At 36.8% G+C, this 19,193-nt stretch overlaps 1 protein-coding gene across 2 annotated transcripts in view; it reads left to right on the plus strand.

The window, feature by feature from the left end:
* The window catches only part of ADGRA1 (adhesion G protein-coupled receptor A1), a 262,352-nt gene extending 244,271 nt beyond the window's left edge, over nucleotides 1-18,081 (plus strand). The window contains exons 18-19 of one of the 2 annotated variants that reach the window (XM_069863854.1): nucleotides 9,435-9,530; nucleotides 13,937-18,081. In XM_069863854.1, the coding sequence (XP_069719955.1) occupies nucleotides 9,435-9,530; nucleotides 13,937-15,158 (1,318 nt within the window). In that variant the 3' untranslated portion in view covers nucleotides 15,159-18,081. The remainder of the gene's footprint in view (nucleotides 1-9,434; nucleotides 9,531-13,936) is intronic. The other variant, XM_069863855.1, reaches the window with a different exon arrangement.
* The last annotated feature ends 1,112 nt before the right edge of the window (nucleotides 18,082-19,193 follow it).

Consider the following 19,193-nt stretch of genomic DNA (forward strand, 5'->3'; position numbering starts at 1 on the left):
AGCAGTTTCACGTACAATTATGTGTGAAGCTCTGATTTTCATTTTCATTGAAGAAGGGCAATTTTTTGGGGCAGAAATGGCAGCTTTCATGGGGCAACATTAAATTTCCTAAGTGCGTTATTTTAATGGCCTGTATCAATCAAACAGGCTTTATAAGATGCTTGAAATGTTTCAGGGCCAGCAGAAAAGATAAAAATGCTTTTTAGCTTTCTGGAGCTTTGCTTTCTTGCTACTGTCTGTAAGTAGTAACGCAAACATTCACCATTTAAGAATTAGTAAGCTAATGTAAAAATTGTGGTATTAGTGTAAAAAGAAAAAAGTCTTTTTAAAACAGTGGATTTAAGATTCCTGCTTGTCAGCTAGTTTTTAGAACCATTAAAGTTCACGTTTTCCATGTTTTGCCTATAATCATCAATAATTGAAAAATGTAAATTTCTTATTTATACTATGTTCTCCTTAAAGAAACAGATTATTTAAGTATGTGACTGTTGTTGAGACTTTCCTTGTCTAAGAACTTGCTACTCAACCCAAGATACATAGACATCATTAGGCTTCTCTAAGTTTCACATGACTAGATGGGCAGGTGAATGACAAAGATAAATATCTCAAAATAAAGCTGGAATGATAGAGATATGATATGGCATAACTACGGGGAAGATCTCAAGAGGACCTTTTTAGATACCAAATACAATTGAAAGACAAAAACTGTGGGAAATCAGATGTCATTTTTTTCTGTGCCCACACAAAAGTTCAGTAGAGAAAGCTAGAGGTTCTTTATCAACTGTTCTTCAGAACAGGGAGTTTATATTGCATCAAAACATACAAAGCTTGCAGAACATGCGAATTAACAGTATATTATTTCTTGTGTTTTTCTTCTGAACAATTTCAGCTCCCTCTGGCACTGTGGGCAAAGATCTTGCTGTTCATATAAGATCATTGATTTATATAAGTGAAAAAGGAAAAGAAGACACAAATTTAGGAGAAGAGAATTAACGTGTCCTCCTTCGAGATATTTCCCAGGAGTTCCTGTGTTCTCTTTTCATTGTCTGTTTGCACGCATCTGTCTTGTATGCTCAGCTGAGCAAATCTAAGAAAAAGCCACCTGGGTCTACCCATAAAGTCCCTATTTTCATGACATCAGTTGCTGAATTATGAATATTGTTTGCATCATTCTATGCATGTACAGAGAAAGAACCTAACAGAAAATAAAACTAAGAGTATTATTCTCTAGAAAATGCAGTTTCACGTATTACCCATGAAACTCACACAACTGAAATTATTCCACTCTAACTTGGCATAATAAAAAATAAGGCCTCAGAATATCTCTTTTTAATACAACAAATAGATTTCACACCTGAAACCAAAATAATACCAAGTAGTGAATAAATAACCTCTGAATAAATTCTCCAAAGGTTCTCCTCCTGCAAAAGTTGAAAATAGTGTCTTTTCAGATGATGTAAAAATTTCAAAATAAGAACTTGACTGGTCCCTTTGAAATATTAAAAAAATCACTGCAGAAGAAAAAATGTTCTTGACCAAAAAAAAAAGTAAAAAAGTTGCCTACAAAACAAGTCTCAAACTCAACAATGTATGAAACATGGGGATTCCAGGAGTTGTGTCAGTGACTACTATAATAAAATGTGCGGTTGACAAAAATTCCTTTTAAAAAACATAATTTCAAAATTTAGTCAGAGGAGAAGGTAGACCAGAAGCTCCTGTGTCTATGAATTTCACAGCTGATCCAAATTAAAATACATTTCCTCCTTCTAGTCATTTCATTTGGTACCTTTGGTAGGCTTAATGAAATATTGCATCAAGTAAAACCAAAGACATCCATATTTTTTCTTTAAAATTCAAGGTGATTCTGACAGTCATAAAACATTGATACTAATATAATGTGAATCAAGTATTAAATATGTGACAATATAAGGGTACAGCGTTTATTATCACTGTCTTTGCATGCTTTACTTTTCATTTCATTTTCCTATTATATAAAATGGCGTATACAGGCTGTGATCAGAATTTCTTGTCTTGACAAGGCTTGTCTTTTTTCCCCTTTGAAAGGCAGAAGGGCATCCTTATGGTAATTGACTTTCTAAAGGTGTACTGCAATGCTCAGTGAAGCAGTTGTGTTTGATTCAGTAGGCTGGAACTACGAAATAATTTCAGCTAACAGCTCTACACCAGAGCAGTCAAATGCCTGGAAAAATGAGGTAGCAATGAATTACTCAGGACAAGAGAATCAGCCATTTTACTACTAGAAATTAACCGTGGCAACAGAATTGAAAGGCCTGCTGTGTTCCCTAGGGATAAAATGATTGTGCAAATAGAAAATACTCAATGCATGAGTATTATTTCTCCTCCTGTTATTTCTATCCAAGGATTAACATCAACAGTTTTCTCTCTATGAGCTCCATGCTCTCTTTAAACTTTTTAAAATATAGATAGATTCTTTAAGAAATATATTATCTTTCTTATCAACATGCTGCTTAATACTTTACTTCTTTCAGAAGTACATTCAGCATAAGTACTTCCTTACCCTGACTTGAATTATTTATTCATCAACCGATGAGCAGGAGTAGAAGGCAGTAGAGATAAACTGTCGCATGGAATGCACTGTAAGAATCTTCTCTCTCTGGTTTCCAGCAGCCCCCAAGGCATTGTCCAAAAAAAAAATGGCAAGGTCTTCTTAGGCACAGTGGTCCAGCTCACCGGGAGACGTTATCTCTATGTAAATGAAACATTCTTTCTTCTTTTTCCGTTTGTTTGTTTGGGGTTTTTTTGGTATATGCATTTTTGTTTCTTTGTCCTTTCTGCCAACTCTGACTATCTTAGCAGGGTCATGGTAAAGCAAACTGTAACTGTATCTCCAGAATGTGAATTCCTTTTCTTATGCAAAATACCAAAGCAGAGGTAATGGCTACAGTAGCCTTGAAGGGTGCTAACCAATGAAGTTAATTAGAAGTAGCTTCAGCCCATTCTCTTGGCTTTCTCCACTACCAGGGCCTAAACTCTCATATGGCCAAAATGGCGATGCCTGAGACATCATCTGACATAGGAAGAGAAGCTCAAAATGAATATCTAGTGCAGTGGGCTCACAGGAGAGTGGCACGTATTTCTGAAGCTGATTTATAGCTGAGGTTTCATATCTTCTGACACTGCCTGACGTTCTCCTACTTTATTATCCAGTTTCCCATATTATGAGTCCGAGTCTCTAAGGGCAGATCCAGCAAAATATTTAAATTTCTATCATCTTATGGCCAATTTCAATGAAGAGTATGAGCCCAGTTTTGTCAAATGGAGGCCTGGACATCTTAAGTTGAGCAGACAAATCTGCAGAGACATTTCTTAATGATTTTGTCATTCATCTCTATTCTTTAGTCCCTGCCTCTAAATGGAGAAGATTATACATATTCTTACAAGGACTTTATGAGGATTAATTCATTAATGTTTGTGAAGCTCTTAATTTGTAATAAGATTTAGAAAAAAAGGATATATGTAAAATTTAATAACTACCTGTCCGGTGATCTTTGTTCCTACCATGCTGAATGTCTTATGGAAAATAAATGGTCTGTGAACAGGCAGGTAAAAAGAATAACAATATTGCCACATAAAGGTGCTGAATAGAGTTTTCACGCAACTCTTATTTCTGCTATTATTTAACTTTTAGAGTTTGACTTGCAAGATTAAAGTTTAATTTAGCATTATTAGTAGATTAGTTTTCCTGGGTTGTTTTTGTGTGTGTGTTTTCTCTGTATTTATATGCTACTTTGCAGCCAGGGAAAAAGCACTTAAGAAATCTATGCTATTTCTCTTCAGCAAAGCCATGAAGCAAAACTAACATGGTATTTGTAAATACGTTCATAAGTCCAGACTATCTGCAAATAGGATTTAAAATGACATTTTTTTTCCCAAATGAAAAGTACATTTTCAAAATCCCATAATTTCTACAAAGTCTTCTTTTTATAATGTTTTATCAGAATTCCCAGGAGAAAGGACTGTGAAATGATGTGATGCATGAAAGAAATCAGGAAAAATTTTAAAATTGGGCTCATAAATTCAGCTTTCTGCAGAACAACTACTTATCTGTCTGCCTGCCAGGTACTTGAACTGTGGCATCTGGTTAGCTCAGAAGTTAATGACCATTTTCTATATGAATTATTTTCACAAAGATGTTAAAATCCAATCCCAGCCCAAGGAAAAATAAAGGGAAAGCCATCTTGCTGTGCTTCCTCTTTTAATTTCTATCTTATAGATAGAAATTCTCTTCCTCTTTTCTATCTTATAGATAGACATCTCTTCCTGTATGAACTGTGCCCTAGAAGTAAGTAGAGTTGAACAGATGAATTTTTTTTTATACTGAGAAAAAAATTAATGTTTCATTAGTATCTTTATATCTCTAACATGGAGCTTTCTAGACTTGTGCGTGCAGACACAAATGCTTTTAAATATACATACATTTTATTCAAGTAATGTCTGCAATAAAGACTAACTGCAGCTATTAAATCACTTCCTTATATATCACCATTCTGCCAGCCTCTGCAGAAAAAAAACTTAAAATCAATCTTGCATTACACCCACAAAGCCAAGGTCTAATCCTTTTTGCAAGAATTCATTCCAGAGTCAAGGTTCTTAATCTGGAAACAATTTAAAGCTAGAAAATAGCCAGAGACCCGAGCAAAAAAATTCATCACTGGGTAAAACTCTCATTTTACTTGCTGACTTACTGAGTAATATTTACAGAAATAAGCTTAGAAGAATACGCTGCATATTAAGTTAGCAGAATGGATGCTGCCTGCAGGCTATTGCAGTCATTCTTGCTGACATTATCCTGTTTCTATCAGATTGGCTATGTAGCTCCCAGTATTTTATGGTAGGGTTTGCCCTACAAGAGGAGTTCTTGCTGAAAGGGAGCTGGAAAACAGTAAGCCATGATGTCAACAGAGGGACATCACCTCAAGCAGTGTCTACTTCTCTGTTGAGGGGGTATGTCAGTGCATGTAATAAAAAATATTGTATCTACTGGTCTCAAGCAACTACAGCAAAAACTTAGGGGCTCCCTCTAATTACTGCACATCATATTAGCATGTCTGCATAGCCTTGTTTTCAGGCAGTAGATGTTGCCTACACTGCAGCTAAGAGGTGTGAGTGCAGCATGCTGAGGTCTACCAGTCTACCTAATTAGCTTGTATAACAACATTAGTGAATACACAATAGAATGAGCTTTGGTAAATAAATGTATGCTGATGTGAAAGCCTGCTAGGAATCATCAGGACATCTGGGTGACCAGCAACAACAATATACAAATTTTAAAAACTCTTCCCAAGGCATATTAAAACAACAGCTTGGCAATTGCTTCAAAGCCTCTAATCATCCCACAGTTTTCCCTGTAAAACAATTTTAGTATATTATATAAATTAACTGCTTGTCAAGATCAAATTTTAGCTGAAAAAAGGATTTCCTCCCTGTGGTTTCCCAGCCTTTAAAGATTTTCATGCATGGCTATCTCAACTACAGCCAAACCTTCTCTGTTAGCTGGATCCATCAGAACAATCATATTTGTCACAGCGAGGTTCTTCTTTCTTCTTACTGCTGCTACTGGTAGCCTGAGTATCACCATTTGGATTTGTAAGTGGTAGAAGAGTAACACAAGTAGATGAAATTTTCTCTGGGTCCTGAGTTGCTGCATGTTCTTTTGGGAGGAGGAGACAGTCCACTGGCTTAATTAGAACAAAAAAAAATTAACTTAGAAGTAGAAAAAGTAATTGACATACAAAAGTTGGTTACTTACCACAAGGATATAGAACTTTAAAGCTTTAAAACAAAAAGGTAGTCCTGAGAGGGAGAAGTAAATGTAAGTTAGGCAAACAGCATAGGAAAAATATTGATCATTATTTTCAAAATAAAAAAATATCCTTGGGTGGGGAAGATGATTGAAAAACATTTATTTGCTCAGTCTCCAAAGTTGCTCTTTACAGAATTGCTTATTACATTGTTCTTTGCCCATTACTGGACAGCAGCATTGCCCCTTACTTTTGCTCTTGTGCAGCTGAAGGACACTAGAAGTTGGTTACAGCAGCAAAGCAGCAAGCAGAACTCGGCATCTCTCCAGTTACAACCCTTACACTCTGACCACTTTAACTGGTTTGTAAAATCTGCTCTCTGGACACATCCAGATAGTGCTATACAAAATACCAGTGGAAGTTATTATTAGGCCTGCACAGAAAAAAGCACATATGGGCTTCTCCACAAGTCAGGCTTTGGAGGGAGTAATTGACAAGGCTTTGGAGGGAACTACCCTTACCAGGAGAATCCGTCAGATAAGATTATATTCTTCTTGTGCCCGCTTGAACTCACAGAGAGGCAATTATGTTTCTTGGGCTTGGAGACAAACTGCTGACTGCCATGATTTGCTCAGTTCCTTCATTTACAGCAATAGTGAGGTACCTTGTGTTTAAACATAGGATGGGAATTAAGAAATCTTGTTCAGAAAGAGATTTTCTGCATGACCTTGGACACTTAATCTCTTCTTGCTTGTTTTCTCATCTGCACAACAGGGATGATAATGTTTGTCGACCACAAAAGGGGCTGAAAGGCTAAATTAATTAATGTCATAAAGCATTTTGACTCTCTTAGATGAAAGAAGTCTGAAGAACAGCTATTTATTACTTGCATCTTCTTCACTTTTCATTCATGCACTATCATTTCTACTTCAGTTTTTTCTTCAAAATTATTTGTCCTAATCATCTCATTTGAGTGAAAAAGCAGAAACTGATAAAAAACATTGAATGCATAGAAACTAATGGTTAGAAAGACTGGTCTAAACTTATTAAAATTAAGTGTACTTCCTCACAACTAACATGTGTGTCGATCTTCTTGAACAATGTTTCTTCCCTTTGATGACTTTCCAGTGTGGTCTTTTCTCCAACTACTTAGGTATCCATGAGCTGATGTAAATGTGGAAGACTATGCACACCTGGTCTTATGATTTAACTTCTGTTTCTTTTGTTGTATTTTCTGCTCAGTCTATTTTAATCCCATTACTCTCTTGTTGAATTTTCTTCTATTTGGCAGATTTTATGAAGAAACAATTGTATACACTGTCATTTCTATTTGCTATTTTATTTTTTTTCTTTTTTTTTTTCAGTGAGACAAGGCAGGCAGTGTGCTGTGCTGGTTATCAGTACAGTGTACCTTGAGCACACTGAAACCATTTGATTTCACCTTATGTCATTTCTAGAATGCATTTTCTCTCTTTTAGTAATGAGCCAGGACAGGAATTTGGCTAGCGTTTGCTATATTTCTGAAGCACTGTGAAACTAAGTGCTTCCAGAACATCTGATGCCACTGCTCAGCAGCCTGCTAAAAGTGTGAGATATAAAGCAGATTATCTGATACCCAAATACTAGCTTGTATGAAACTTTAGATAAGAATATGACTTAAATGTATGTATCCAATCTGTAAAAAGTAGCAGCACTGCAAAAAAAATGAAATTATAGGTTGCGTTGTAGGTAAATTCTATGGTGTAATCACTTCAGATGACTTTGAAGTGGGTTGCTATACTCGCTTCTGTATTCCTATTTTTCTGCTCCTTATGATTTCTTAGATAAATTGGGATTAACTTTTCTATGCCTCATTGCTTACCTTAGTCATTTCCTGAATTTCAAAAATGTCATTGAACATGTCTTTGTTAAAAATAATAATAAGCTATTAAGCTAGCTTATTCAATATGCTCAAGTAAAAAAATATGTACAATCTTTTAAACTGCAGTGAATGAATGGATTTTGTAAGGACACAGCTTGTTCATTGGAATTTGTTGAGCTTTACCGAATAAGCCAAGTTTGAAGAAACAGTATATATTTAATTACTTTGAAGTTATAAAATCTGAAGGGCTTTTTGATGAATGTGGAGGATGGCTTTCTCTGCCATTAGGACAAAGATTGACTGTAAATGCTAACAGGAAATTTTCTGGGGCCTGGCCTCTAGTTCTGTTTCACAAAGAGGTGGGGGAAAGAGGTTAAGAAATCCTAACATTAATTCTGGGGTTGACTTAGATGCTGATTTATTTAATCTTACTATATTTCTGTTTCTGTAAAAATCTTGGCTTGCAATGTGTGAAATTGCCCAATATTTATAACACATTTTAGAAAACTAGTGGCCAGATTCTAGTGAGAACGTGTCCCATGCATTATCAGAATCTTCTTAGTCCTGATGGACAATTTAATAGCAGTGGTTGGGAAGCATCTGTAGCCCCCACCCCCCCTTACTGTTTCCCACACCAAAGGAGTGGCTTGAAAAGAAACTAATTTTGTCTACTGACAGAAGAGAATTGGTTAAAGCAGGAAATCAGTCAGGGTGGTCACAGAACCAGCTGAGCTTCTAGTTGTGGTGGAACATTTTCCCTTTTGTCACTGAGCAGCAGCTGTAGCCTCGCGTGCATGGGGCTGGTCCTCTGCACCTCAAAGACTGCAGCAGTGGAAGTGCTGTGCTCCATGTATAATTTTGTGGTTTGCTTATATAAATGGAAAATGCGCTGACGGTTTATTTTTGCTGAATTTGGACACAGGTGGGCAGGATGCTAACTTTGGTAAGACATCAATGTAGCCTAATGATCCTACATTGGAAAGAATGCTGCTTCCAAGCAGTTCAATGGCATTTAAATGGTTAAAGGAATGTGAAACTATGTCTTTCAGCCATCTAATACAAGTCTTTACAGGAAGATTAACACTTAGGTTAACACTCTTGGATATTTATGAGATCTTGCTGAAGTCTGAGGCCCTCACATTTTAGCGCGCTTCAAGGCTGGGTGTTTAATGAATGAAGAAAAGTGTGGTATATGAAAAGGGATATTTAATCCTCCTGATTTCTCCAGATTGCTCCTCCATGCAGAAAAATAAAAAATTTAAAAATTGCCAAGTGGACTGCCCCTTTTCTCTTTGCTTAACTGAACTCCATTTCTTTTGTCAGCCAGGAGTTAGGAAAATGTTTCTGTGATTTCACTGAATTTCCCTGGGAACATTTTCAGGTTAATGTGAATACAGCTGCTTTGTCTGAATATTTTTAATTTATGATGCTTACATAGTTAATAACCATTAAATATAAATATCTAGGTGAGTGGAATAACTTTACTTGGCATGTAGGTTTTATTCTTATGACTGTAATATTGACTACACTTACTAAAGACGTAAATTGAGATGTTAAAAGTGGGTCTTATTAAGTGGGCTTATTATTAAATAATAAACTTTCTGCTCTTTTCTTCATAAAGCACAATGTTTATTTCAACAATACTTCATTCTTTGCTTTTCTGGTTTCAGGGACGGGTTTAATGTTAAAGCAATACTGCATACTCATACTTCAAGTAGGTACAATTATTAAAAAGCAGTGTTTGACTACAAGCCAGGCAAATTAAAATATCTGTTAATATCTCTCAACAGATTTTATTTGATTAGCGGTGGTGTTCCTTTTATTATATGTGGGATTACAGCAGCAACCAATATCAATAATTATGGGATTGAAGGCAATGCACCCTAGTAAGTATAAACTATTCTTATAAAACTTTTAAAGAAAGCATACTCTTTTTCTTATGCTGATAAATGTAACTGACATTGTAAAGGGTACAGTCATACAATTTAGGATGACATTTAATATGAAATTTTTTTAAATAATAGCTATGAAAAATCACTGTCTTAATATGAGGCTTGCTGCTTCACCTCTACTGATCTGACTCCATTACAGTCAATAGAATCACTTTTCATTTACAGAATTACTCCTCATTTACATCTGAATAAGTGAAAGGATATTAACAATAGCTAATGGATGTTGTATTTAATGGTGCTGCTAATGAATTAAATACTTTCAATTCATTATCTACCTTGAATTCTTCAGCTGACTTTAATTTACAAAAAGTAATTTACAAATAATTATGTGAAAAAAAAGACAAGTGAAAATCCCTCCTCCACCTCCTCCACTTGCATCCCTCCCTTAAAAACCGATTCTTTTGGATTCTTAACACCTGGAAACGTTCCAATCCCAGTGCCTCGCAAGCCTGCCATAGCCTTTTAGTGTACCACTGTGTTCAATATACTTCAAGTGTTCAGTGTACTTCCACAAGCTGTTCAGGCATCACATTGTTATTACTTCTTGGTACAAAGCATGAAATATCAGTAAAATACGATAGATCTTCCCCTAAAACTGTAGCAGAAAGTGAATCAAGACTGTAAAGTTAAATACACTCTGTGTAAATTATCAGGATGGCAATGACTGGCACACTGATAGATATATCACTACTGCCAGCACTCTGGAGAACGTCACTCTTAGTCACTGCTTTGAGCATCTATTGTAATATGTCTGAAACCAGTTACATTCTGGGTGAGAAAAGTAGAAACAAAGGAGAATGGTTTGTAAGTAAGCATTTGGGTCCTTAAAGGCATTTTTATAGGTAATTGAAATATAAGTTCTGGCAATAAATTAGTACATACCATGGCTAATTGTTTGCTCTGCGTAGGGCCCAACTCATATTCATATATTTATTCAAACGTATCCAATTAGATAATCACTTATAATCAACGGTATATTAAAAGACTCAATTATTTATGTTCATATATGTAAGGCATTTTTCATTTTGGCACAGTTACAAAGGTTGTACATCTTTAGTCATGTTAATCATAGCAATTCCATATATAGTACCATAGTCTGTACAGAAAACAAGGCATAGGTGAGGGTTGGTTATTAGACTGAGTAAAAAGACAGCTAAACAACAGCGTCATGAGCTAAATGCCTTATTCATTTTTAATAGTATTAGTACAGTAAATGTAGATGCAAAACTTGAAGTTTTTTTTACAGAACTGATTTTTTTAAGTGATCCACACTGAGATTACACTTGAAATAAGAGCATCCCAAGAGACTGTTCCACTGGAGAGCACTCCGTTCTCCACTTTGAATCAAATATGCGTTATTCGAATGTATAGAATCAAAGAATCATAGAATGGTTTGCATTGAAAGGGATCATCCAGTTCCAACCCCCCTGCCATGGGCAGGGACATCTGCCACTAGACTAAGCCCCATCCAACCTGGGCTTCAGCACTTCGAGAGATGGGGCAGCCACAACTTCCCTGAGCAACCTGTTCCAGTGCCTCACCACCCTTATAGTAAAGAATTTCTTCCTAACATCGAATCTGAATCTTTCCCCCATCCAATTTAAAGCCATCCCCCCCTCATCCTATCACTACATGCCCTTGTAAAAAGTCCCTCCCTAGCTTTTCTGGAGCCCTTTCAGGTACTGGAAGGCCGCTATAAAGTCTCTTGAGCCTTCTGTTGTTGAGGCTGAACAGCCCCAACTCTCTCAGCCTGTCCTAATGGCAGAGGTGCTCCAGCCCATTGATCGTCTTTGAAGCTCTCCTCTGGACCCATTCCAACAGTTCCATATCATTCTTATGTTGAGGATTCTAGAACTGGACGTAGTACTCCGGGTGGGGTCTCATGAGAGCTGAGTAGAGGGGCAGAATCACCTCTGCGACCTCCATGTGCTTTATCATAGCTTCTAGGAGGATTTGTTCCACAAACTTCCCAGGCACAGAGGTGAGGCTAACAGGTCAGTAGTTCCCAGAGTCGTCTTTTCTACCCTTTTTTAAAATGGGCACAACATTGCCCTTCTTCCAGTCATTAGGGACTTCTGACTGCCATGATTTTTCAAATATCGTGGAAATTGGCTTGGCCGCCATATCAACAAATTCCCTCAGGACTCTGGGAGGCATCTCTTCAGGTCCCATAGACTTATATATCTTTATGTTCATCAGTTGGTCACAAATCTGATCTTCCCCTCTAGTGGGTGGGGCTTTACTCCCCTGATTCCCATCTTGTTGTCCATTGACCCAGGCGGGTTGAGGAGAGGGGTTGTCGGTGAAGACTGAGACAAAAAAGTTCTTGAGTACCACAGCCTTCTCCTCATTTGTTGATATGAAGTCACCATTTTTGTTCATCACTCAGGGTACGCTTTCTTTAACCCTCCTTTTCTGGTTGACACATCAGTAGAAGTCCTTCTTGTTAGTGTTTGCTTCCCTTGCCAAATACGGATCCAGCTGCGCCTTGACCTTCCTGACCCCATCCCTTCACAACGAGGCAGTGTCCCTATACTCTTCACAGGTTACCTGTTGCTGCTTGCATTGCCTGTGCAGTTGCCTCTTGTTCTTCAGTTTGATCAGCAGGTCTTGACTCAGCCACACTGGTCTCCTCTTTTCTCTGCCTGATTTCCTACATCTGGGGAAAGAGCAAAATATATAATCATTGGCATGTTTCTACATTCATTAATGAATGTTTGTATGTATTTGTTTAAGCTTCCAATTTTAAAATTTTAAAGTAGTTATGCTGCAGTTTTTTGTGATAAGTAGCCAGTGGGACTGCCTCTTTTTAGCTGAAAGGTTCTCAGCCTTGGAGAAAAATTCGTTCTGCCCTTTTTATAGTAAGCAGTAGATGATTCCTGGCTTGACAAGAATGTGGTATCAGATGGTTCCTCGCTGTTTTGCAGGGATTGCAACCAATCACACATGCCTAAATGAGTATGAAGGGTCATACAGTGTCACTTTTAGAGCTAGAATGAATCATGACAGATCACCTAGTCTGTCTTTCTGACCCAGTGGGAAATTAGCTACATCCAAACTATTCCTGACAGTTATTCAACTGAGGTGCTTTAAATGCTCCAATAATGGATATAACACACTTTATTCCAACAGCATATTATCCTGATTATCTTAACAACAAGGAAACTTTTTGAAAAACCTGATTTAATCTTTCTTGCTGCAGTTTAAGTCCATTACTTCTTGTCCTAGTCCAACAGATAAGGAAACGACCTTATTCCTCTTCCTAGAAATCCATGCAATATTTAGAATATAAGAATCTAATAGCAGTTACCCTAGCTTTTACCATCAATTCAGTAGCCTTTCTGTAACCGTAGCTAAAAGCAGATCATAGAGAAGAGTAAAAACTAGGCAAATATTCATTCTCCCCCGAACCCAAGTTCTCTCAGTTTCCATCTGGGATTTCATTAGCCAGAAGTGTTATCTTTGCCCATGTTTATTTGATTAGATCATTCATCCACAAGAAAGTCCTGTTAGACTGCTACTAAATTATGCAGCTGACTGGGGCTTATTCAGCTCATACTGGCCTGTGAACTACTTTAAGCTGCTCTAAACCACTTATGGTTATATTATTTAGAGCCTGGCAAATAATGATCCATGTTACAATAATATTATGCTACCAGTGTATCACAAAGAGACTATCAATTTCCTTAATTTTTCTGAGGACATTCAAATCGATGTAAATTAACTCCCAGGAATTTTAGAAACAGCAGAGGATTCAGAAATGGGATATATCTTTTGGGTCCACTTACTGCACAAAGGGATAACTGTTCAACTGGAAGTCTTTTTTCAGTCTCTCTTATTACTCAGGCTGTTCTCTGCTTGGCAACAAATAATTCTGTAAGAACAATCTTCAGGCTTAAGAGTTTGCATCGAAGTTCATTGATACAAACCACTGAAATCTGTACATTTCTATTGCTCACACAGATTGTTTAAACTATGCTTCAATTGCTTTTTAATCAAAATATTAGCGCTGACATTTTTAACAGTAGAAAAAAGGGTTGACATAAATGGTCTTACACTTCACTGCAATTCTAGATTCTAAACTGACCTACATTTCTTGGATATTTTCAGCTTTAATATCCTGTAAGTTACACTACACATTTTATTCTATGAAAAAATGTGAAAGTGATGCCTCAGCTTTGATATGAAAGACACAATCCCTTTCTCCACAACAAACATATCCGAACTTCTGAGACACTCTTGGGTCATGCAAGTTAGAAAGTCCAGTTTCATGTCAGTTGTTTATTACATCTAACGTGGGCTATAAAATGTTCTTGACTCTCTTTTTCTGTTGTTTTCAGTTGCTGGATGGCATGGGAGCCTAGTCTCGGTGCTTTCTATGGTCCAGTAGCATTCATTGTGCTAGTCACCTGTGTTTACTTTCTCTGCACATACGTGCAACTGAAGCGCCATCCTGAACGCAAATATGAGTTAAAGGAAAAGAAAGAAGATCCACAGAGAATGCCAAGTACTGAGATGGGCCATGGTCATATTACAGACCCCGTGTCAGTTCCTCAAGCAACCTGCTCCATGATTTCTTCTTCCTTATTGGAAAACGAGCATTCATTTAAGGCTCAACTTCGAGCTGCAGCATTCACTTTGTTCCTATTTACTGCCACTTGGACCTTTGGAGCACTTGCAGTATCTCAAGGTCATTTCTTGGATATGATATTTAGCTGCCTTTATGGAGCCTTCTGTGTGACCTTGGGGCTTTTCATCCTGATCCATCACTGTGCAAAGCGAGATGATGTGTGGCATTGCTGGTGGTCATGTTGCCCATCCAGAAGAAACACCTATTCTGTCCAAGTTAATGTGCGCCCAAAAGTTAATGTCAACGGTGACACGCAAGCTCATGCACCTTGTCTTCAGGAATCACCATGTCCCAACAAATCAGCTGTGTTTAATCATCCAGCAGCTAGCCACTGCAAACTTACTAACCTGCAAGCAGTTCAAAATCATGTTAACTGCCTTTCGCCTGTGACACCATGCTGTGCAAAAATGCACTGTGATCAGCTACTTGATGATGAAGCTCACATCCATGTCCACAATGAGGGATCCTTCAGACCCAATATGCACATTCATAGATGTCTGAAAAGCAGAACTAAGCCACGTTATTTTAGTCGGCATAGGTCTGCAGGTGAAAGAGAATATGCCTATCACATTCCTTCAAGTATCGACGGCAGCATCCACAGTTCACACACAGACAGTCCCCACAGTACGCATGATAGCCAGTCAGGCCACAGACGGGCCTGCTGCTCAAAAAGCGACCCATATCCAACTGTCAACCAGCCCGAAAGTAGTGACGCAAGTACTGTAATATATAGTTGTGCTAAAATGACAGAAAGTGACACTGTGCACCATCCAGCTCATTTTGAAATGCACCCACGGACACAGTCATTGCCGTACAATACGACAAATCACAATGGAATTCTCAAGGGAAACATGCATGAAGCCATGATATACAGCTCTGATAGTACAGGAAATATCAAAACTGGCCCTTGGAAAAATGAAACTACTGTGTAGTTCATCGGCCATCATAATGTGTTTTTTCCCCCTGAACCATCATTATCTTTGTTTTATTCCAGACTAAATGATATGACAAATTTGTGTAGCTCTTCTGTAAATTGTACAGCTTTTCCATCTTTATTTCCATTTTCTTAATGAGAGTTTATGAGAGAGAAATAGTGATAGTTTTAAAGAAGTTATTTTTAAAAGGAAGCTATAAAATTATACTGAAAGATAATAAGAAAAGGAAGTCTAGACAGTTGAATATGAGAGGCAATATCCTTTTGTTACACAGAACATTTCTTTAGAAATACATCCTTTTTAATTAATTGTTTTCAGTTTTGTTCTGTAGTAACTTAAGACATTTTTTATAAACATATCAGCATCTTGAACTTTTACTTATTTATTCTTGTAGCAAAATGTTATTACTGTGCCATGGATTTTAATGAGAAGGGACTATGGTAGAAAAGCTAAACAGAATTTTATAAAATTAAAGTTTTTGAATCTACAAAAGTGATACTGCCTCTAAAGATCTTCTGTAGCATATGGGCTGTAAAGTCGTGTAATGTACAGTCTCTGTTCTGTCCTTTTTCTTGTTGGAGAGAAGTGCTAGTTAATGTCTCTGTTACATCTATGGTGCTGTATTGGTTGTATTTTGCATGCCATATGTCAGGGTATACCATTTGCTGTTTTCTAGTGTTACATGTACTTAAAAAAGAACAAAAAAAGTATTGTACAAGGCTGTGAAAAATCCTATTGATATTAACCTAGAGCATTATAAATCTACAGAAAAAAGTCACTCTGCACTAGTTTAAGTGGCACAATCCTTTGTATAAGGTTATATGATAGCTTTGATAAGGGTCCACTCTAATATCTTTACAGAGCATGCACTACCCATTGTATATGACACTGTGCGGTGTAATAGCAATTGTCTCAACAAGTTTTACACTTCTTTGTAAAATATGCCTTTTGAACAAATCTGCAAGCTGTTTCACGATAACCTTTCCACATCTGTTAAAGCAAACCAGTTTTATCATTAACTCTTTGAGGACTACAGTTATTTTCTTAAAATAGGTTATTCTAGTTCAGAGACACTGTATATATGATATTGTTTATTTAGTTACACGATCAATGTAGTCCAGAGTTGTCATGGAAGTTCAGTCATTTTCCAAAAACATACCTTAGAGTTCATCTATTAATTTCACTACTTGCTTTCTGAAAACCCATTTCCTCCCGTAGCAAATTTCAAATTGTCTTCATTCTTTAATGCAAATTTGACCTTTAGAGAATTTCTTTTTGTTCATGATTTCTGCTGAACTGTAAGGCACTCCAGGGTCAGTACCATTCTTTATTAACAAGGATTTTGGCAAGAAATGTTTTCATGTTTCTATGAACATCTGGACACAAAGCGTCAATTCACAGTAGAGAACTCCATCATAATTATCCCTATATGAAATAAAACCTTTTTTTTTCAAATAGGAAGGGTGCAGAATAATAATGGATCACAGAAAGTGAATAGGAGCATAGAGCTGAGAGAAGAATGTCTACAGTGGAAAGTCAGCACTGCATACATAAATAAGAGAAAAAGCACAATTCTCTTTGGCCACATGAGAAAGATTGCTGTCATGTCTTAACACAGGCTTCTGTAATTGCTACATTGCTGCAGAAAGGAAATAGAAAATTCCCTTGAGAGGTCATCAGTCTGCGATTCTCTGTGTGTATGTTGCAGAAATCTTCACATACTTCCATTATTTTTCTGTTATTGGCAGTTAATTAGTCTCTACCTTTTTTTTTAATATGTAGGAATACATTTCCTAATACTGTACATAAAGATGACAATTATAATTATTAGAATGTTATAAAAACACGTAAGTTAGATGAATGTGTTCTGCAGTGTTGCAGGTGGGAATTAGTACTCAAAGGGTTAATGCTCAGTATCTGAGTGCAAGAAATCTTGTTTTTCTGTATTTTTGTAAATTTGAAATATATGTTGTAAACTCCAGTAGTGCAATGTATCCATCTCAGATTGTGTATTTTTTAAAAGGTGAGCAAGAAGAATGCACTAGGTGGTTGTCAGGTTTTAAGCCAATATACAACAGTTTCATGATTGCTTCTTTAGCTAATACAAAAAAAAGAAACGCCTAAGCTTTATTATGTATATGCTGTATACGCTTGAACTGTCTCTTAGCTAAAATACAGTATTTTTCTTTGTTTGCATAATGAAGTATTTTCTGTTTAATAATTCTTTTCTTTTAGTATTACTTTTACTCATTCCACATAGACAGTGAGCCCTAAACAAGCATAGACATAATGTGAAATACCATTTCTCTGTGTCTCAGCACTATGTATATGTACATTCTGTAACAGCAAAATCCTAGGAGGTCTGTAGACCATTATGCAAAATATTCCACACACAGCCAAGTGAAATACTCATTCTGCAAGAACCCATTCAGTGAGCTTCTTTATTCAGCTTGTGTTTTAATCACCTCTGTTATTTTGTCTGAGAGGCTAATTCCATCTTTATAATGGCTTACAAAGAAGTAAATAGGTGCTGCTTTCCACAGAATATCTTATGTGATAAAAATCTCTGGAATTTAAACGTAAAATATTAAAACACTTTTCTTATTGTGTTAAAAAATTAATTTAGTGAATATTTCTGGGCTAATTTGAAGAGATGTGTTATGCAATAATCTGTTTGCATATTATTTTTTCAGAAAATATACGGTATAAGTAAAAAGTAGGAGAACATGATATTAAATAAATATGAAAATGTTTTGTAACATTGAATTTGACCAAAATGCTTTTTGTGCTTTTGCCTTTTTTTCCCTTAAGATAAATGAGAAAATTTCTATGCTTTGGGAGTCTGGCTTTGTTTGATTGTGGGGTTTTGGTCAATTATAGTCAGTAAACCATTACTACTTTACCTGATTTTCTTTCCTATAAAAAGAAGTCAATAAAATAACTGGAGTATAAAAGATGTATTGTCCTAGTAAATTCCTCACGGACATACGCATATAACATGCTTCAAAGTCAGCCTAAGTTTTGGTGATTCATTGATCATTTAAAAATGACTGTACTGTTCACTTTCTGTCTGACATCAAGCAAGAGAAATTTCATCCAAAAAAAGATAATTTTTAGAGAACTATACAATCAACAGAAATCTGAAGGGTTGTTATTACAGTACCGCCAGGACAAAAATACACTCTGATGCTGTAGTGTTCTTCTCCACATATAGAAATTCCAGTTTTCCTGACCAAATTTCAGATCATTATCAGATCCATTTCAAGTTACATAGACTGCTGACAAGAAGAATTCCTACTCAGCCTCACATAAAGAATTTTAGAGTTATAGCATACATTTTTTGCATGGTATGCCGTGTTGTTCTCAAGAAATCTGTTTGTTGTGTCTGCACTAATATGACTGAGCAGTCACTGTCAGTGGCCATAAACACATGTTCTCCTTCACTGCATAGCTGACTGCCAGCTACCCTTTGTGAATCCTATCCAGATGTTAACCAACTGAGGGAGCCTTCCCTGTGGCTATAAAGCATTCTTGCTGTCTAAACCAAACACAAAGTCTGTCCTTAAAGTAAAGTCAAGGCCATCTTTGCTAGACAACACAGGCAACTGGGCAACCTCCATTCAACCACTAAGGTTTGAAGGCAGATAAACCTAATGGAAACTGCTTTAAGCAGTGTTAGTCCTTCTCCCTCCACCTGTCTGCCTAAACTGCCTGCCTCGTAGGTCTGCTGCCTACAGACATCTGCCAAATCCAGGCAAATCCAGGCAAAGTTAGTCAGCTTACCTAAAGTTTCTGGTTAGCTGAAATGAGAGCGAAATGGCACATGAGAGTTAATGATCCGAAAAGACCACATTGGAGGAAACTTCTTTAGATGCTCTGTCACAAAGCTGCTTCAGATTCATCATGTGTAGGGACATGGGCTTAAACATCCTGGATGAACCAGAGATCTGAAATTGCACTAGTGCAGACACTGGTAACGGTTACCAAGCTGACTGTGACTCCACAAATTTGGAGGTAGCGTTCTCTGTAAAT

The sequence above is a fragment of the Phaenicophaeus curvirostris genome, chromosome 9 (assembly GCF_032191515.1).
Source record: "Phaenicophaeus curvirostris isolate KB17595 chromosome 9, BPBGC_Pcur_1.0, whole genome shotgun sequence".
Classification (NCBI taxonomy): domain Eukaryota; kingdom Metazoa; phylum Chordata; class Aves; order Cuculiformes; family Cuculidae; genus Phaenicophaeus; species Phaenicophaeus curvirostris.